This window comes from Rhinopithecus bieti, unplaced genomic scaffold (assembly GCF_001698545.2).
Source record: "Rhinopithecus bieti isolate Rb0 unplaced genomic scaffold, ASM169854v2 scaffold_5333, whole genome shotgun sequence".
Classification (NCBI taxonomy): domain Eukaryota; kingdom Metazoa; phylum Chordata; class Mammalia; order Primates; family Cercopithecidae; genus Rhinopithecus; species Rhinopithecus bieti.
This window is the reverse complement of record NW_016804678.1, coordinates 569,820-589,790: the sequence shown is the minus strand read 5'-3', so window position 1 is coordinate 589,790 and position 19,971 is coordinate 569,820. Positions and strand designations below refer to the sequence as shown.

General features: G+C 49.8%; 1 protein-coding gene across 1 annotated transcript; it reads left to right on the top strand.

Moving 5' to 3' along the window:
• The first annotated feature begins 6,242 nt into the window (after positions 1–6,242).
• CUNH3orf22 (chromosome unknown C3orf22 homolog) lies at positions 6,243–15,471 on the top strand. The gene is made up of 4 exons (XM_017869908.1): positions 6,243–6,576; positions 11,724–11,852; positions 13,031–13,156; positions 15,071–15,471. The coding sequence occupies exons 2-4, from the start codon at positions 11,764–11,766 to the stop codon at positions 15,279–15,281; spliced, it is 426 nt and encodes a 141-aa protein (XP_017725397.1). The 5' UTR covers positions 6,243–6,576; positions 11,724–11,763; the 3' UTR covers positions 15,282–15,471.
• Positions 15,472–19,971: the final 4,500 nt, after the last annotated feature.

The following is a 19,971-nucleotide window of genomic DNA, read 5'->3' as shown; positions in this document are numbered from 1 at the left end:
TTGATGGGTGCTGACGAGTTGATGGGTGCAGCACACCAACATGGCATAAGTATACATATGTAACAAACCTGCACGTTATGCACATGTACCCTAGAACTTAAAGTATAATAAAAAAAAAAAATTAAGGCATAATTTGCTTATAATCAAATTCAGTTTTTAGGTGTATAATAGTTCTATGAGTTCAGAAAACACAGTTGTAAAACTACCATTAGAATAAAGGTAAAGGACAGTTCCATGTCCCCCAAATCCAAACATCTTTTTAATCTCCAATATGAGTAGAGAAAGATCATCAGACATGAAAGAAACAGGGAGTATTGCAGAAATCCTCAGAATGTATTACAATCATGACCTGAACATAGAATATATTATCTATATTATTAGAATATATTATCAAAAGTAACATTCAGAGACCCAAAAGATAACTATTAGAAATATTAGAAATGTAAATTTTGTCTATGGCCATACCACCCTGAGCATACCTGATCTCATCTGATCTCAGAAGCTAAGCAGGGTCGGGCCTGATTAGTACTTGGATGGGAAAAATGTCAGTTTTGATGGTAGAAATTAAAAACCCAATGGGTGGGCATTTATCCGAGAGAAATGAAGTCTTATGTTCATTTCTGTGTGTACCTGAATGTTTGTAGCAGCCTTACTTATAACAGCCTCAACCTGGAAACAACCAAAATGTCCTTTAACAGGTGAACAGTTAACCAAACTATGGTACGTTCATACCAAGAAATTTACTCAGCAATAAAAATGAATGAACCAAAGTGACATTATGGGAAATGAGGCATAGGATACTCCAGGAATCCATCCCTCCACTGAGATAACAGTTGAGCTGTCAGGAAGTTTCCAAAGCAGCTGTTTTGGAACTCTGGAGTCTAGTCCAACACTTGCATCCTCCATGGAAGAACCTGATGAACAAGCTGGTGAATTTCCATGTTTCTAATAGTGCCTAATATCCTCCATTCCCTAGCAGTGTGGCAGGCAGCTGTGGGATGACAGCTTATGTTCATGGTGGGACCTGCTGGTGCCAGAGAGGGCAATAAGGACCTTGTCCTTCACAAACCAGGATGTGTGTTTGACTGCCAATGGCTGCATTTGATTGCTGGGGGGATGGCTCAGAGGCTGGTCATCCTTTCAACTCCCACAATCTGAAGCAGCTTCTCTGCCACAAGGATAATTAGAGAAATAGTAATTTTAAGAAGAGCTATTTTATTTTATTTTGCCTTTTGGGGAGCCAGACATTTAAGGAAATCTTTGTCAAGTCTGACCACAGAGAACAGAAATTCCAGCAACCACACTCCACAATGAATACACACTTTGCAAAAGCTTCAAGAAGTCACAAATGGGTGGCTCCAACCCTCAACAAACAAAAATAGTTCCTGAGGAGTGGGAATATGTGATTTCTAGAGTTCCCACATTACAGTACTCAGAATGTACAGTTCTCAGTAAGACAAAACCAAAAACAAAGCATAGAATTAGTTTGCTAGGACTGCCATAACAAAGTGCCACAAACACATTCAGTAGTTTAAACAGCAGAAATCTATTGGTTCACAGTTCTGGAGACTGTATGTCCAAAATGGCAGGGTTGGTTCCCTCTGAGAGCTGTGAGTCAGAACCTGTTCCATCCTTCTCTCTTAGCTTCTAGTGTTTTGCTAGCATTATTTGGCATTCTTTGGCTGGCAGTTTTCTGTCTTTATCTTTAAACAGCCTTCTCCCTAAGTGTGTGTCTACATCCAAAATTTTCCCTTCTTATAAGGACACTAGTCATATTAGGGGACCATCCTACTCCAGTATGACCTCATCTTAACTCATTTGCAATGATCTTATATCCAAAAAAAGTGATATGGTGAGGTGCTGGGGTTTAGAATTTCAACATATAAGTTGTAGAGGGACACAGTTCAACCCATAACTTGAAGATAAGGCAATAAAAATTATTGTTTGAATAATATAAAGAGAAAACATGAAAATATGAATAGAGGCTGAGATACCTGTGGAACACCATCAAGTATAACATACACTGCATTGGAGTCCCAGAAGGAGAAGAGAGAGAAAGAAAAAGACATAAAAGAATATTTGAAGAAACAATGGCTGAAAATTTCCCAAATCTGATGAAAGACATAATAATACACATTCAAAAAGCTCAGTTCATGCCAACACACATTATAGTCAGATTGTCAATACTCAAAGACAAATGGAGAATCTTGAAAGCCACAAGAGAGGAGCTACTCATCATGTACAAGGGATTCTCAATAAGATTAACAGCTGATTTTTCATCAGAAACTGTGAAGGCTACACAGGAAAGGGATGCCATGTTTAAAGTCCTGAAAGAAAAATAAGCTGTCAACCAAGATTTCTATATCTAGCAAAATGATACTTTAAGAATGAAGGAAAACTTCAGACATTTCCAAATAACAAAAGCAAAAAAGGGAGTTTGTTATCAGTAGACTTTCTCTATTAGAAATGCTAAAGGGAAAAGGGAGGGTTTTAGCAGAAATGAAAATATGCTAGACAGAAACTTGAAACTATAATACAAAATAAGAACACTGATAATGGTAGCTACATAGCTAAATATAAAAGTCAGTATGATTGTAATTTTTGTGTGTAACTCCTTTTTTACCTATATGAATTAAAAGTTAAGTGCATAAAGGAATAATCACAAATCTATGTTAATAAGCACACAATGTATAAACATGTAATTTATGACAATCACAATATAAAGTGGAGGAATGAAGAGATATAAGAGTAAAGTGTTTATATACAATTTTAACTAAGTTGCTGTTCATACTAGGTGGTTATAAGTGTAAAATGTTGATTGTAACCTCCAAGCTAAACCACTAAGATAGTAACTAAAAAATATACTGAAAAAGACTGAAGAAAAGACTCAAAGTAGTACACTACAGAAATCAACTAACTATAAAAATTAGGCAGTAATTGTGAAATTGAGGAGCAAAAAACACATAAGACATAAAGAAAAGAAATACTAAATGGCAGAAGTAAGTTATTCCTTCTCAGTAATTACTTTAAATGAAAGTGGATTAAATTATCCAATTAGTAGGCAACGATTAGCAGAATGTATAAAAGGCCCATATATGTGCTATCTATAAAGAATCACTTTAGATTCAAAACTCATATAGATTGCAAGTAAAAGGGTGGAAGAAGATATTCCATTAAAGCAATAATCAAAAGAGAGCTTGGATTGATATGTTATTGTGGGACAAAATAGACTTTAAGCCAAAAAGGTTACAAGAGACAAAGAACATTAAACATTGATAAAAGGGTTGATCCATCAAAAATATATAGCTATCATAAACATATATGCACCTAACAATGGAACCCCAAAATATGAAGCAAAAATTGATAAAATTGAAGGAAGAAATAGTTCTGCAATAATAGATGGAGATTTTAATACCCAAATTTCAATAATCAATAGAACCAGACAGAAGAAGATCAATAAAGAAATAGAGGCTGGGTGCGGTGGCTCATGCCTGTAATCCCAGCACTTTGGGAGGCTGAGGTGGGCGGATCACCTGAGGTCAGAAGTTCAAGACCAGTTTGGCCAACATAGTGAAACTCTGTCTCTACTAAAAATACAAAAATTAGCTGGGCATGGTGTTGGATGACTGTAGTCCCAGCTACTTGGAAGCTGAGGCAGGAGAATTGCTTGAACTTGGGAGATGGAGGTTGCAGTGAGCTGAGATCACAGCACTGCACTCCAACTTGGGTGACAGAGCGAGACTCTGTCAAAAAAAAGAAAAAAAGAAAAAGAAAGAAAAGAAAGAAAGAAAGAAAGAAAGAAAGAAAGAAGGAAGGAAGGAAGGAAGGAAGGAAGGAAGGAAGGAAGGAAGGAAGGAAGGAAGGAAGGGAGAGAAAGAAAAGAAAAAGAAATAGAGCACTTGAACAACACTCTAAACCAATTAGACCTAACAGATTATATTATATATATTAAAACTAAACCCAACAATAGCAAAATATACATTCTTCTTAAATGTACATGGGATGTGCTCCAGGACATATTAGGCCATAAAATAAATCTTAATAAGCCTAAGAAGATTCAAATCATACAAAGTATATTTTTTATCACAATGGAATCACTAGAAATCCATGACAGAAGGAAAACTGGAAAATTTATAGTATTTGCCTATTAAACAACACACTTTATGCAGCCAGTAGGTCAAAGAATAAATCCACAAGGGAATTTAGAAAATGCCTTGATATGAATTAGGCCAGGCACAGTGGCTCACTTGTGTAATCCCAGCTCTTTGGGAGTCTGAGATGGGTTGATCACTTGATGCCAGGAGTTTGAGACCAGCTTGGCCAGCATGGGGAAACCAAGTCTTTACCAAAAATGCAAAAACTAGCCAGGCATGGTGGCACCTGCCTATATTTCCAGCTACTTGGGAGGCTGAGGCATGAGAATCACTTGAACTCAAGAGACAGAGGTTGCAGTGAGCCGAGATTGTGCTACTGCACTCCATCCTGTGTGAGAGAGTGAAACTGTCTCACAAAAAAAAAAAAAAAAGAAAAAAAGAAAAGAAAGAAAGAGAAAGAAAAAAAGAAAATTCCTTGAGATATGAATTAAAAGAAAAACTCAACATACCAAATATTATGGTATGAAGGGAAAGCAGTGCTAAGAGGGAAACTTATAGCTATTAATGTACATCTTAAAATAGAAGGATCCGAAATTAATGATCTAACTACACAATTTAAGGAATTAGAAAACAAAGAGCAGTCTAAATCTAAAGCTAGCAGAAGTAAGGAAATAATAAAGGTTAGAGTAAAGATAAATCAAGTAGAGAATGGAAAAACAATGGAGAAAATCAACAAAACCAAAAGGTGATTTTTGAAGTGATCAAAATTAACAAAACTTTAGCTAGATTGACTAAGGAAAGAAAAAGACTCAAATTAGTAAAATAAGAAAGGAAAGAGATATTACTACTGACCATACAGAAATAAAAAGGATTATGAGAGAATACTCCAAAAAATGTCATGCCAACAAATTGGATAACCTAGATGAAATGGACAAATTTTTAGAAACAAAAAACAAAAAAAAAGACTGAATCATGGAGAAATAGAAAATATGAATAGACTCATAACTAGTAAAGAGATTGAATCAGTAATGAAGCAAAGCCCTGTGCCACATGATATCACTCGTGAATTCTAACAAACACTTACTAAAAAACGTACATAAATGTTTTTCAAAGTTTTTCTAAAAGTTAAAGAGGTGGGACCATTTCCTAACTCATTCTGTGAGGCCAGCATTGCCCTAATACCAAAGCCAGACAAAGACACTACCAGAAAAGAAAACTAGGGGCCAATATCCCTTATGAAGAGACATGCAAAAATCCTCAGTGAAATATTAGTTAATGAAATTCATCAGCATATTAGAAGTGTTACACACTGTTACCAAGTAAGATTTATCCCTAGAATGTAAGGATTATTTTTTCACAATGAAAATATAAATGTACTACACTACATTTTTAGAATAAGGAGGAAAAAACATGATCATTTCAATTGATGTGGAAAACACGCTTGACAAAATTGAACACTCTTTCGTGATAAAAACACTCAACTCCTTAACATGATAAAGGCAATATATACAAAAATCCCACAGCCAACACCGTACTGTATAGTGAAAACTGGAAACTTTTCTCTAAGATCGAGAAGGAGACAAGGATGCCCACCTTCCCCAGTTCTATTTAACACAGTACTGAAAGTTCAGGCCAGAGCCATTAAGCAAGAAAAGGAAATATAAAGCACTCGAATTGGAAAGGAAGAAGTGAAATTGCCTCTGCTCACAGATAGCATATAGAAAACCCTAAATAATCCATAAAATTCCTATTAGCACTAATAAGTAAAAAGCCGTAGGGTATGGCAGACAGTGGCACAGGTGAACAGCTGAACCACTTCCAGTTCAGCTCCTTCACTGCCTTCGCCTTCCTCAACCCCTGCAAGCTGGTGTCCACTCCTCCACAGAAACAGCTTTTCTGCAGCCTCAGTGAGTCTTTACCTATTTCTGGGCATCTCTTCTGTTTGCAGAACCTGAACGGGGAGAGGTCTCTGCTATGAAGAGTGCAGATGTGGATGCTTCTGTCTGGGTGCATGGAGCTGAGAGGCTGGCCAGGCCTGGCCCATGTGCTGCTGACTTTGCAGCCACTCCCTGGGCCAGAGGGGCTTCAGGCTAGAGTCTGAGCCTCATGGATCAGCAGCTGTGATGTCACCAATTGTGACCTCAAGGACTTATGACCTCGCAATGGGCTTGTAGGCACTGCCTGTCCAGGGGTCCTGGGGCTGCTGTTCCTGTGGTAGTGTGGCAGCTGGGACCATGGCCAGCTTCAGTCCACCTGGCATCACATAAGCCCGCCCACGGGGTCCTGCTGCTTGTCCTTTCTGGCTGGAAGCTCCGGGCATAACCTGGGACTGGGTCTCCCCAGAGAGGGCTCTAGCCAGGGCCCTGCCAGCCTCGGGGGCCACAGCGGCTCTCACACCAGCATCTTGCTGGGCAGAAGCAGTTCCAGGACACTCTGATCACACCTCATCATCATCACTGCCAGGATTCAAGGCAGCTGCCTGGTGAGCGCTGGCAGCCTGCGTGGCTGGAAAGGACAGTCCCAAGTCGGTTAGGGACTTGGGAAGCAACAACAGGGTGGTGAAGAGCCTGAGACGGGGTCATGATGGCAGAAGGCAGCCCTGGACTCTGCAGCAGCCCTGCCCCTGGGGGCAGATTCAGCAGTCAGCTTACAGGGTCATCCCCATGACCTAAGGGTCAGGTGGGAGGGTATGGGATGGGCCTGAGGGGCACTCCTGCCTCCCTTGATCCCTCAGTTCCTGTGGTAATGCTGCTTCCCTGGTCCAGGACTGTCTAAGGCTGCGTGGCCCAGCAGGAGGAGCACAGGCCACCCATCCTGAACCTCTTCCCCCACTCACTGTGTGAATGCAGGCAAATCGGTTAACTTTCCAGAGCCTCAGTTTCCTCACCTGAATTACGGAGGTTAGCATAATATGTTCTCCATCAGGCAGAAAAATAAATGAAGTAAGGTTATGCATAGAATGTAGCAGACACTTAGCAGAGGCCACAGGCACCATTTTACAGCCTCCCACTGTGACCTTGCTGCCTGTCCTGGCCCGGGCTTCCCCGTGCCCCGCACTCCTCAGGGTTGAGCCTAGGCTGGAGGTGACTCGCCCAAGTGCACCTAAAAGGAAGGGGCTGAGCTGGGGCCTGGCCCAGGCTGTGGCTGCAGGACCGTGGGCTTAGGCCCAGCGAAGGCATCCCAGAGTCCTCAGGACAGCCAGGGCTGCAGGGGTGGGGGCCACCAAGACCCCCTTTAGCCAGCACTGGGGTAGAAAGCTGCACCCTGTACTAGGCTAGTGGACAAGTCAGTGGGGAAGCCCACCCTTCAGGGCCCAGGGACTTCTTGGTGCAGGCAAGGGACAGGTCATGAGCAGGGCTGGCAGTATTTCTGGGCCAGGGCAAAGGCCCTCTGGGTGGCTGATCTTCCAGAGTCAGAGACGGGGTGCGGAGGCGGTAGGTGGGTGGGTGTGTTCTGGCTCACAGACAGGCTGGACTCCCATGCCATGGCCATGGTCCTGGGGGCCTGTGTTCAGTGTCCAGTGTGTAGCCTCCTGTGTAGGGCCTTGAGTCATTCCACACTTGGCAGCAGGCAGCCTTCTAGCTGGCCCCGTACCCCACCCTCAGAGGGATGGATGAACAGCATGGCACATTATGGAATCACTGCTGAGCAGGCTTGCCCAAGCCCACTGGCTTTTGGGGGGCCCCAGAATCCCAGATTTGGGAAGGGCTACCCGTGTTACCCGGGTGCTCCTCTCCAGACATCATTGGATTTTGAATCATGCCAGGTGTGGTAGTAGGCCATGCCAGCTGCTTTGAATTAGGAAGGGAGCAAGGTACATTATGGGCTGGTGGGGGCAGCCTCTGCCTTGCACCAAGGAAGCGAGGAGCTCCCAGGTCAGGTAGCAGAGGATGGGGACAGAGCTGGTTGCAGGCAGAACCGTGACGGGGAGAGGCCAGCCACGCCCAGATGGCCACCTGCCTGTGTGTGGGGCTGTGTGTGAGGGCAGGTCTCAGTGTGAGTCCATAAGAGTGTCTGTATGTGTCTGTGTGTGTGTGGGTCTGTGTGTATGTGAATCTGTGTGGGGGGTGTCTGTGTGTGTCTGTGTGTATATGAGTCTGTGTGTGTCTGTGTATGTGAGTCTGTGTGTGTCTGAGTGTGTTTGAGTCTGTGTGTGTATGAATCTGTGTGTGTGTATATGTGAGTCTTTTAGTGTGTATCTGAGTTTGTGTGTGTGTGAGAGTGAGTGTGTGTGTGTCTGTGAGAGTATGTGTGTGTCTGTGAGAGTGAGTGTGCGTGGGAACGGCAGTCAGTGAGGCGAGGTGGGAGACCTGCTTAGCGACCTCCTTCTCAGCCTGGGTCCTCTGAGGCTGGGGCGTTTGCAGCGGTTGCTGGGCATGGGTGTGTAGATGTGCAGTCCCCAAGCAGGCCCTGGACAGGTGCGAGTGCAGAGCTGCACTTGGGAGCTGTACCCAGGAGGCGCTGAGAGGAAAGTGGGATGTGGGGAGGGAACGGGAGGAGAGGATGCACTCTGGGGTGTGTCCTCACCACGGCTGCAGCTCAGCCAACCCCCACAGGCTGCTGTGAGTGACTGTGCAGAGCATAACTCTGAGCTGCCCCCACAGAGGGGCAAGGGAGCTGGGGTATTTATCCAATTCCCTGCCCTCATTGGTGAGGGGCGGCTCTCACTCTCCGTGCATGGCCTAGTGTGTCTCTGCAGCCAGAGAGAGTCAAAGGCCTGGCCTCCAGGTGTGGAGGTGAGGGCGGAGGGGCTGTGCATGGGCCACTGACAGCATCTGCTGCAAATCTCTGGCTGAAGCCAGGTCCTCACTGGCACGCAGGCTCCCTGCTCCTGAGGCATCCCCACCAAAGCAGCACATGGTCCTCTGGGCTGAGGGCCTTCAGTGGAGCACCAGGTAGGATGGGACAGGGTGTGGTGTGGAGGGACCAGCTGGCCTGTGAGCTGGGCTGTCCCAGTGCTGCCCACTGGATGTGGGAGGAGGCAGACATTCCTCAGGGCCACACCCCTGCCCCTCTAAGGCACACCGAATGGCCCTATCCATCAAGGAACCTCCCAGAGGGCAGTGGGGCTGGGGGAGCCTGCGGAGACAAAGCCGGCTCAGCCCTGGAGGCGCAGGGTTGGGAGCAGGGAGGCAGGGGGTGGCTGGCAAGGGTGTTAGAGGGTCTTTGAGGCCGGGGGTTGCTCTAGAGCAGTGGTCCCTAACCTTTTGGCACCACGGTTTCATGGAAGATAATTTTTCCATGGACACCATGATGGGTGGTGGTGGCTGGTTTAGGATGAAAGTGTTCCACCTCAGATCATCAGGAGGAGCTGGATTCTCATAAGGAGTGTGCAGCCTACATCCCCCACATGCTCAGTTCACAATGGGGTCTGCACTCCTATGAGAATCTAATGCTGCCGCTGATCTGACAGGAGGTGGAGCTCAGGCGACAATGCTCACTCACCTGCCTCCCACCTCCTGCTGTGTGACCCAGTTCCTAACAGGCTGCTGGTACTGGTCCATGGCCCAGGGGTTGGAGACCCCGGCTGTAGAGTACCCACCATGCTGGAGCAGGGTGTAGCCTGCACCATGTCAGGTCTCCTGCAACTGCACCATCCTGGCCCCACACGGCGATGGCCCCCAAAGGCTGCCCATCTCTCCTCTTCATGGGCAGGCTGCTCTGGTAGGGGTGATGCCTCCTCAGTGTCATACACGTGGGGCTTCAGCACAGCAAGGCTGATTGAGAACCCCCAGCAGCCAGGGAACTATGCATCAGGGGTCACCTTGACCAAAGGGCTGGCCCTCCTGAGAGAGGACAGGAGCCAAACACTCAGGCCTAGGGTTCTGGTGAAGCACAACCTCCAAGCTTGTCGCTAGAACCACACCTGGGGAAGCAGCAGACTTCCTCCGAGTGGCCAGAGCTGTGCTGTCCAATGCAGCAGGCACTAGCCATGCGCAGCTAGCTGTTCACAGTTATTAGAATTAATACAACTGAAAACTCTTCAGTCCCTCAGTCATGCTCAGCCAATGACCTCATGTAGCCAGCAGCGGCCATCTCAGACAGCATGGACCTAGGGCATTTCCATCATCTCAGAAAGTTCTACTGGACGGTGCTGGTCCCAGAGAAAGGCCACCACCTGGCTAGGCCACAAGGACCCAGACCCCCAGACCAGGAATCGGCCCCCTTCCCTGACCAGGGCTTTACTCACCCACTCAGGGGACCAAATGTGGCGCCCGGAGAAACTGGCAGGCAGTCAGCGTTGTCACAGCATGTACTCACCCGCTCAGGGGACCAAATGTGGCGCCCGGGGAACTGGCAGGAGTCAGCGTTGTCACAGCATGCTTCAGGGTCCGTGTGGTGGCATGCTGGCTGAGGTAGCTACCATGACGACACACCAGTGAGAAGGAGCATGTGACATGCTGCCACAAAGGACACCAGGGGTCAGACCTTACCCTCCACTAGTCTCAATGCCCACCTAACTCTGCTCACCTGGGGTGCTTTAAAATGTATGTACAGCAGGACCGGGCATGGTGGCTCACGCCTATAATCCCAACACTTTGGGAGGCTGAGGCGGGTAGATCACCTGAGGTCAGGAGTTCGAGACCAGCCTGCCCAACATGGCGAAACCCCATCTCTACTAAAAATACAAAAATTAGCCAGGCATGGTGGCAGGCGCCTGTGATCCCAGCTACTCGGGAGGCTGAGGCAGGAGAATCGTTTGAACCTGGGAGGCGGAGGTTGCAGCAAGCCAAGATCGCACCATTGTACTCCAGCCTGGGGACTAGAGCAAGACTTCATCTCAAAAAATAAATAAAAACAAACAAAATGTATGTACAGGCTGGGAAATATAGTGAGACCCCATTTCTACAAAAATAAATAATTAGTGGGGCATAGTAGCACACGCCTGTGCTTCCAGCTACTCGGGAGGCTGAGGTGGGAGGATCACTTGAGCCCAGGAGGTTAAGGCAACAATGAGCCATGATCACACCACTGCACTCCAGCCTGGGTGGCAGATCAAGACCTTGTCTCAAAACAAAGAAACAAAAAACTAGAAATGGACTTACCATGTGACCCAGCAATGTATCTCAGAGAAATGAAGACTTATTTTCATGCAGAAACTTGCATCTGAATATTAATAGTGGCTTTGTAAGTGCCCCAAGCTGGAGGCCTGAGGAGCTGCACAACTGCGCCCTGGAACAGTGCTCAGCAGCAGGAGGGACAGACTGTGGGTGAAGTTTGGGCAGATCTGGAGGAAAGCAGGATGAGAAGGAGCCAGTCTCAGAAAGACACCTCGCGTGCAGTTCCTCTGCATAGCGCTCCTGAAATCACATGGCTGCCCCATGATGAGGACAGATGAGTGGCTGCCAGGGTTGGGGAACTCGGCTGTGGACAGGTGTGGCTGTGGAGGGGTAAGCATGAGAGAGCCTTGGGGAGAGCATCTGGTGAGGACCTTGATTATGGTGGTCACTAAACCACCATCATCAGCTACACACAGGAAACAATTGCACAGAGCGGTGCATGCACAGGGCAGTGATGCAGGTCATTTGGCGGTCCACAGGCATCCCCAGCCCTGCTGGGCTGCTCTGTCACTCTGCCTTCTGCCCCCCACCACTCCTGCCTGTTCTGACGTCTCCTCCTGTCTTCCAGCCATGGACGAGAGGTGTGCTACAGCTTAACCCGCTCAGTGATGGACTCCAGTGCCCGCAAGAAGTCTCACCTGAGTAAGAAGTGGAGGATCCAGGCCCAGGAGAATTTTGCCAAGAAGTTTCCATACAGGTGCAGGACACTCACACCTCTGGAGCCCAGCCTTGCCTCCCCCAGGTCACCCCAGCATCCTGGGAATCCAAATGCATTCTGTGGGCCTGCAGCTGGGAGGGGGTTTATCCATAGGGAGCCCCTCAGCAGCCCTTGCCCAGCTGACAGTCTGGGGTCTGCCTTCATTACCCCCATCACAGCCTAAGCCGAGGGGTCTCTGGGTGGGCTCAGGCCTCCTTGGGTCATCCCAGAGCCCAGGCCAGCTACTTCCCCAAGTCACCCTAGGAGCATGGCCACAGACGACTGCCCCTCCTGAGCTGTGTTGGAATCGGTGTGCTGGGCACCCATTGTTTGTGAGCTCCTGGGACTCGCAACTAGCCAGGATAACAGGCTGCCCAAGGGGGCCTGGGCCAAGTCTCCATGGAGCACTCCACATAAGGACAGAGCCACAGGCCGAACAGGCAAAACAAACACAAGGGAAACCTCGCCAGCAATGCCTAGGGCGCAGGGCAGCTGGCCTCCCACCTGCAGGACAGCAGGCAGCACCTGGCACTGGGGCTCAGATTGGCACCCTGCAACCTCAAGCTTCCCACTCCATGCTCACCCCCCACCCCAGAAACAGGTGTTGTGTGCCCAGCGGTGGCCCTGGATGCTTGGCAGGGCTGCCCACAGGGACCATGGGGTACCACCTGGGCAGCGACGCTCAAGGGAGGTGGGGATAATAAGCTCCATGCTGTGCCCCTGTGCCCGGCCAGCTGAGCACCTGTCCTTGTCCTTGCCCCAGGAGACTCTAGCCATAGCCTCGCACTCCATTCTGTCCCCCACCACAGACACTGTCACATGAGGCCCAGGTGGCAGGTACACACCACACAGGGTGGCCTCAGGTTGAAAACAGGGGAGGCCAGCACCCGGGGGCTCAGGTGCTCTGGACCGTTTGGCTGCTGTGGCCATGACAAGGCTCTGGAGGCGGCTGCAGCTTAGCTCCCACCTCCTGGCTGTGGAACCTCTGTGCCTCAGTTTCCTTGTCTGTAAAGTGTGAGTAACAACTGCCTCACAGCCCGCTTGTGAGATGACATATGGGCTAATATTTGTGAAGCACTTAGAACAGTACCTGGCAGATGGAAAGTTCCAGATGAGTGAGAGCTACTTCAGGAGGCTGGTGGCTGGTGGACATGTTGACACTCCAAGTGCTGTTGCAGGTTCTCGGGGCTGACAGAGCCTGACCCTGAGCCCCTGCAGCCCTGGGAGGTCGCAAACAACTTGAACACAGTGGAGCTGCCTCTGCAGAAGAGGTTGGTGCCAACGAGGTCCATCCCAGTCCGAGGGTAAGTGCCTGCCCTGATGCCACTGTCCCCACTGGCTGTGTGCATGCTGCCTGGCCTTCTGTCCCCCGGTTTTGCATGCAGAAGTTCACGTCATCCTCCCAGCATGTGCCACTTTAAAGCTGAGGAAACTGAGGCAGAGAAGGGGGATGCTAAAGCCTGGTGACTGTTCCCACAACCAGGCAGCATCCAGACAAAGGCACACAGAACCTTCCCTGGGCAGGGCCCAGGCCAGCGGGGGCAGGCCTAGTTGCACGAGTGGTGGAGAAATTGGCCTCGGTGTAGCAGGAGCTTAGCCAAGTCCTCTACATGGGAGAGCAGCAAGGGAAGGAACCGGGAGCTTCTGTGCTCAGTGCAGCTGCACTGGGCTGGCTAATGCTGTATTCCAAGGGTAGAGGCCCTGGCTGGGACCTCTGCACTGGGAGGCCCTCAGCTGACCACAGCACAAACTCTCATGCCCCCTCGTCACCCCATGCATGGGGCGCTCAAGGAAACCCTGGACACCTTTGGAAAGATCCAGTCACAGAAAAGCAGACCCTCAGGCACACCTGCTCCCTCCTAAACAGATGTGGAGAAAGAAACAGAGCTTCTGACCTGGTGGCTCCTCAGTCATGTCCAGCACGGGGAACAGCTGTGTGGCACTGAAGGGCTTCCTCCTCTAGCGGTGCAGGATCCCTAGCCTCCTGAATGCCCCTGCCTCCAGCCCACTCCAGTTAATGTCAGGGGCAAGGCAGGATCTGTGTTGACTTTTCTGTGCCCATTGTGTACTATACTGCATGTCAACTCTGGCCAGCCATAAGGACACACATGAGCTCCCCTGAACGGACACCTGGAGAGACAGTAGCACCACACACACACACACACACACACACACACACACGAAGAACAGACGCACACGCACACTCAGCATACAAACAGAGCAAACAGCCCTGGTCTTTGCTGGGCGTCACTCGCCGTAGTTTGGCTATAGGCGCATTGGATCCCTAGGCTTTTGTCCCACATCTCCAAGCTGAAGCGATGGGGCTTAGCGGCCAGGGCTGGGCTCTGAGAGCTCAGATGTTCCTGGTCTCAGATTCTACCCGTGCAAAATGGAGTGGCTTAGAGTCAGGGGCAGCTGTGGGGTCAGAGCAGGGGCCTGGGGCCGAACCCCTGCTGTTGGGAACATGTCAGGGAGCTGAAGGGGGCAGTGTGCAGAGCAGAGACGGGGGAGAGATAATTGACTAGGGACTGAGCGGCTCCCAGAGCCCAGTCACAGTAGGGAGTCGGTCCCATGCCAGGGCTGGAGGAGTGGGCATTGGTGAGTTTCCACATCTCTACAGCCAGACCCATGAGCACAAGAGCTAGGGAAGGGGCTGTGGGTGTCAGCCTTGATCAAATGGCAGCAAAATAGTGGGGAGCAGGCAGAAGGGAGCTTTCCCACCTGTCCTGTGGGGGAGCTGCGGAGACAGTCAAGCCTGCTGGTGACATGCTGGGTCCTGCATGTAGCTGCTGGGAGATGGCCTGGAAGGAGTGGGAGAGAGAGGGTGGCCTCACACTCAGGTTGGCGTGGCAGAGAGGTATGCCTCCAGCAGGCGCTAAAAATAAAACTCTCTTAGTGGATGGGCAGGACTCGAGACCATGTCCCCAGCCACTTATGGGTCAGGGGCCCAGGAGGCACTAGGGGGGCTCCTAGATTCTGGCTTGGATGTCGGGCGGCTGGAGGAGCCTGTGTGGGTGCGTGAGTGTGCGGTGCCCCCATGGCTTCCTGGGACACCAGGCGGCAGCGGCTCTTTGTGGAGGGGCCAGGCCGAGCCTGGTTGGGAGCAGATGTTGGTTGGAGCCCTCCCAGATGTGGCCCTGACTGACATCTCTGGGCTGCAATGGCTGCAGCCAGCAGGGATCCTGAAGGCCAGGTGTGGCTCTGTATGGCTTCTCTAGGCTCGGGGCTCCAGATTTTACATCACCGTCCAGCTCCTGCCCGACACCACTACCAGCACCACTGCCACCTCCACTGTACAACCTTTGGGAACTTAAGTTGCTGAGTCGCCGCTTCCCCAGACAACTCGCCTTCCTGCTGTCCGCTCGGCACACTGAGCCTACCTGCCCCCAGACCAGCAAGGCGGCAGGGCCATCCAGGGGCTGCTCCTAGAGCCTGGGCTCTATGTGGCCTCCTTATTGGCCACCTTCTCCTTGGCAGGCTCTGGGCAATGGCCACAGAGACTTTAGTGAAGCGATCGGCCTTCATGGCTATCATAGACCAGGAGAACTTTGCGGTCCCCCCCAAAAGCTACGCCAAGCTAATAAACTTCGGGTTCCCACCTCACTTCCAGTTGGAATGATCACTTTGCCTCTCTGAGCCTTCATTTTCTCATCTCTAAAATTGTTGTAATAATGTTTAATCTTGCAGAGTTGGTGTCAGAATTAAAGAGTGTGAATGTCACTTCTAGGACTTTATCCCAAATGTACACTCACACAGGTAAGTAAATGCTGTTAACTCTGGTACTGCTGGAAACAGCGAAGGATTGGAAAGCAGCTAAACCGTTTCCTAAACACTGACAGGAAGCTGCTAAATTATACAGCTACTCCCAGAAATCTTAGGCAGCCATTCAAATGTAGAGGCAGCTCTTTATAGACTGACCTGAATGATCTACAGGTCTATTACAATTTTTGTTAAAAAGCACAGCAGAAGAGTGTGTCTGATATGCTGCCATCTTGTGTGTACTAAAAATGGTGTGTGTGTGTGTATGTGTGTGTGTGTGTGTGTGTGTGTTGTGGATGAGGAGCAGGCAGCAATCATTACCTTTGAGGAGGAGAACAGGGACCCTGGGGATAGCACCAAGAACAAGGCACACCATTTTATGGGTTGTCATATATGAGCCTAATGCCGTATTCCTGTATTACATCAGTAATGTAAGGCGCGAGGTGTGGCTACTGGAGGCTGGTGATGCCTTTGGAAAGCAAGACAGCAGCACTGGGAAGTGGGGTGCCTGCTGAAGATTTAAGGGTCCCCCCACTGTGTTCTACAGAGAGGAGCTAGAAAGTCACCTTGGAGTCCTTGGGAGGGTAAATAAAATCAGGACACTAATTGCAGCCCTCTCCCTGGAGAGGGAGTGGAGCGGGCAAGTGGCTTTATTGTCTCTGAAAGGAGGTGGAGTGAGGACCCTTATGATGAAAAGATTGAAGGGGGTTGGCTTCCCAGGCCCGGGGGGCAGGACAGGAATGGGTTCCCAACCTGCAAGAAGCAGACCCTGGAGTCACATCTGTGGTGTTCGGGGAAGGGCAACCAGGCCGCACTGTGCCGCCCCAGCCAAGACTCCAGGCTGCTTCTCCAGGTGGGGCCTCAGGTTCATGCAGGGGACTCACAGCGTTTGCCTGGGGGTGGAGTACAGCTTCCAGCAGCATCCGCAGACCTGCAGGAAGCAGAGACCCCTAGGGTCCCCTCCTGTGGGAATGGGAGCCAGGTTGATCTTCATTTGGACTGTATAAGCCTTGAGGAGATTGTCTCTTGAGGTGTAATGTATGCGCTGTTTGATATCAGCAAAATACAGCAACGCATGTCTACCATGCAGCATAACCAGGGAAAGAGACCCACCCTTACCCCTGCTGGGTGCTCCTTCCCCCACTTCCCCCCGTCCTGAGTTCCTCCTCCCTGCCCATCAGGTCACCACATCTTTCTCCCTGCTTTAAAAACGTTGTATCTTGGCCAGACGTGGTGGCTCACGCCTATAATCCCAACACTTTGGGAGGCTGAGGGCAGGTGGATCACTTGAGCCCAGGAGTTCGAGACCAGCCTGGGCAACATGGTGAAACCCCGTCTCTACTAAAAATACAAAAATTAGCTGGGCGTGGTGGCACACCCCTGTGATCTCAGCTACTCCAGAGGCTGAGGCAAGAGAATGGTTTGAACCCAAGAGGTGGAGTTTGCATTGAGCTGAGATCACGCCACTGCACTCCTTGAAATAACACATTGTTTGCTTTTTTCAATTATGTAAGATGGTATCAAACTCCGTGCAACTTTTTCCCCTCCACAGCAAGTTGCTAAGAGTCATGTGATGATGATGCTACCGCTGTAGTTCCTTCATTTTCCACTGTTTCTCATTCCATGATGTGTCCATTCTCTTTTGGGTAGATGTCTGGGTTGTTTCCACTTTGTGCTACTGTGGGTGCTGCTGCTCTAGGTATTCCTGTCCCCGTCCCCTGGGGCGTACTCTCTCCCCTCCCCCACCCAGGATAGGATTTGCTGGTTGGTTGGTCGGAGGGCTCCTGAGCGCCTCCTTTACCAGCTCGTGCCAGATCATTTTCCAGATAGTTCCCAGCCTCTCCATTCCCTCTGGTCCACATCTACACTACACGCAGGGCCCAGAGCTTTTGGGGCTGGAGCAGGCGGAGGTGCTGGCTGCCTGCTCTTCCACTCGTGATAGCAAAGCTGGTGATGGTTTGTAGAAAAATTTGGTAACTCATTACCTGAATCCAGAGTCAATTATAAAAATATACATGGTCTTTAATTCATGCCTCCTCTCCTGGGCGTTTAAAGGAAGAATCTGAGGGCAGCCAGGATGTGTTTGCAGCCCCTGCCTTGTGCACCAAGTTTAGGTTTATATGCATGTTATTCCTACAAAGAAGAAAATGAGCCCCCAGGAAGTTGCATCACATGGAAGCCCTTGCCGAGGAGCGGGCGACAGCTGAAATGTTTAACAGGAGAGGGATGGTGCAGCAATACTCTCTAAGCACAGCTACTCCATAAACTTTAGAAATGCTCATGCGTGGCCCAGATAGCAACACAGGCCCTGTGCCTTGCATCTCAGTGAGGCCATCTGGGTCCCCATGTGCCCTTAGGCTGTGAGCAGTTACAGTCAAACACAGATCCACAGGTGGAAAGGAAAAGGCACGGTGGAGGTGCATTGGCGGGTGTGGACCCTCTCCTAGGAGTTTATCCTGCAGTCACAATCACACCCGTGCAGGAGGAGGGTATGCAACAACATGTCGGCATTGCCACAGAAAAGGATCCAAACTAACCTAGCATTTAAGACCAGTGGGACAAATCAGCACGTCGTCGTGGAATTATGGTTGATTCCCTCTTTGCCTGAGTCCTGCAGAACCAGCTCTGGAAGCAAGGATGGAGTGTGAGTAGTTTATGTGAGGGACAATCCCAGTTAGCTCATCGAGAAGTAGGGAGGAGACAGGGAAGGGACCGAACCGGACAAGGAATGTGCTCTTGAGCTGGCAACCACAGCTTAGTCTGCTGGGACCACTGTAGCAAACACCATAGGCTGGGGGTAGTTAAACAATGTTTATTTTCTCCCAGTTCCAAGAAAGGCTGGACGTCCAAGGTGAAAGTACTGGCTGCCTTGGTTCCCTGATAGGGGCTCCCTTCCAGGCTTGTAGATGGCTGCCTTCTCCCTATGTGAGAGGGAGAGGCAGGGAGGGAGAGAGAGAGGACTCTCCAGTGGCTCTTCTTTTGAGTTGGGATTAGTAATCCCACCATGGAGACCCCACCCTCATGACCTCATCTCAATCTGATCACCTCCCAAAGGCTCCATTGCCAAATAGCATCACATTGTGGGTAAGGGCTTCCACATAAGACTCTGGGGAGAACATAATTCAGTCCACAGCAGCCACTGAGGGCATTTGCTGCCCAGTCCCTGTGGGGAAATCTTGGGCACCATGCAGATTGTGTCTCAGTGTCCTTCATGCAGGGATAAAAACTGAAGCATTTATCCCCCAACTTCCATCAGATGTGGGTGAGGACTGCTCCCAGGGGGCACTAACTCCTGCACACCCAACCTTCCTGTGCTCAGGCCAAGAGGCCCGGGGGTCAGAGGGAGCCTGCGGGAGGGTTGCAGATGCCAGGGAGCCCATTGACTCACCCGACCTAAAACTGGCTGTCAGTTCCCAGACTCTCTTGCTGCTGAGAATGGCAGTAAGGTAGGTTCAGGCCAACGGCATTGCGCTGGAAATGGAATGGACCTCCAGTTTGTGTCTTTTTTTTTTTTTTTTTTTTTTTTTTTTTGAGACAGAGTCTCGCTCTGTCACCCAGGCTGGAGTGCAGTGGCGCAATCTCGGCTCACTGCACGCTCTGCCTCCCGGGTTCACGCCATTCTCATGCCTCAGCCTCCCGATTGGCTGGGACTACAGGCACCGGCCACCACGCCCAGCTAACTTTTTTGTATTCTTTAGTAGAAACGGAGTTTCACTGTGTCAGCCAGGATGGTCTCGATCTCCTGACCTCGTGATCCGCCCACCTCGGCCTCCCAGAGTGCTGAGATTACAGGCGTGAGCTACCGCGCCCGGCCCTAGTTTGTGTCTTTAAAGCAAGCTTGGGTGCCCTTCTTTTCCCTTCGACATTGGGATACTTGAAAAGTGAATTGCTCACTCTCATGGAAAAGGGCCAGACCCTAGAGACTGGGGAGCAACAAAAGAGAAGGGTCCTGGGCTCCAAGTGGCCCAATGGAGCATCTGTCCCACCAGCCCTGAGCCCCTTCCTCTAGATAACAGAAAACACGTTAAACGACTGTCATCAAGGCTTTGTCCCAGATAGCTGCACCTTTTCCTCATGCAGGAGCCGCAGCATGATGGGGAAAGGCGGCATCCTGAGATCTGGGCCCACTGACCCCTTGGAGTGTGCTGGTGACACACATTTGGAGCTGCACCCAGCAGCCCTGGGCCTTGCCTTCACCCTGCTGCTGTCACACTCATTGCTGAAGCCCACAGAGGCATTCAGCTGTGCTTCTAAAACAATAATGCATGAAATCTCACTGTTTGTGAGAAACCAGGGATTTATTTTAAATTTTAAGCATTGGAAACATCCCTCTCAGGAAGCTGCCTAGATGATAAAGACA

Coding starts and splice junctions, on each gene's coding strand:
- CUNH3orf22 (XM_017869908.1), top strand. CDS start 11,764: ATGGACTCCAGTGCCCGCAAGAAGTCTCACCTGAGTAAGAAGTGGAGG. Junction 11,853..13,030: donor GCCAAGAAGTTTCCATACAG/GTGCAGGACACT, acceptor GTGCTGTTGCAG/GTTCTCGGGGCTGACAGAGC. Junction 13,157..15,070: donor AGGTCCATCCCAGTCCGAGG/GTAAGTGCCTGC, acceptor TGGCTTCTCTAG/GCTCGGGGCTCCAGATTTTA.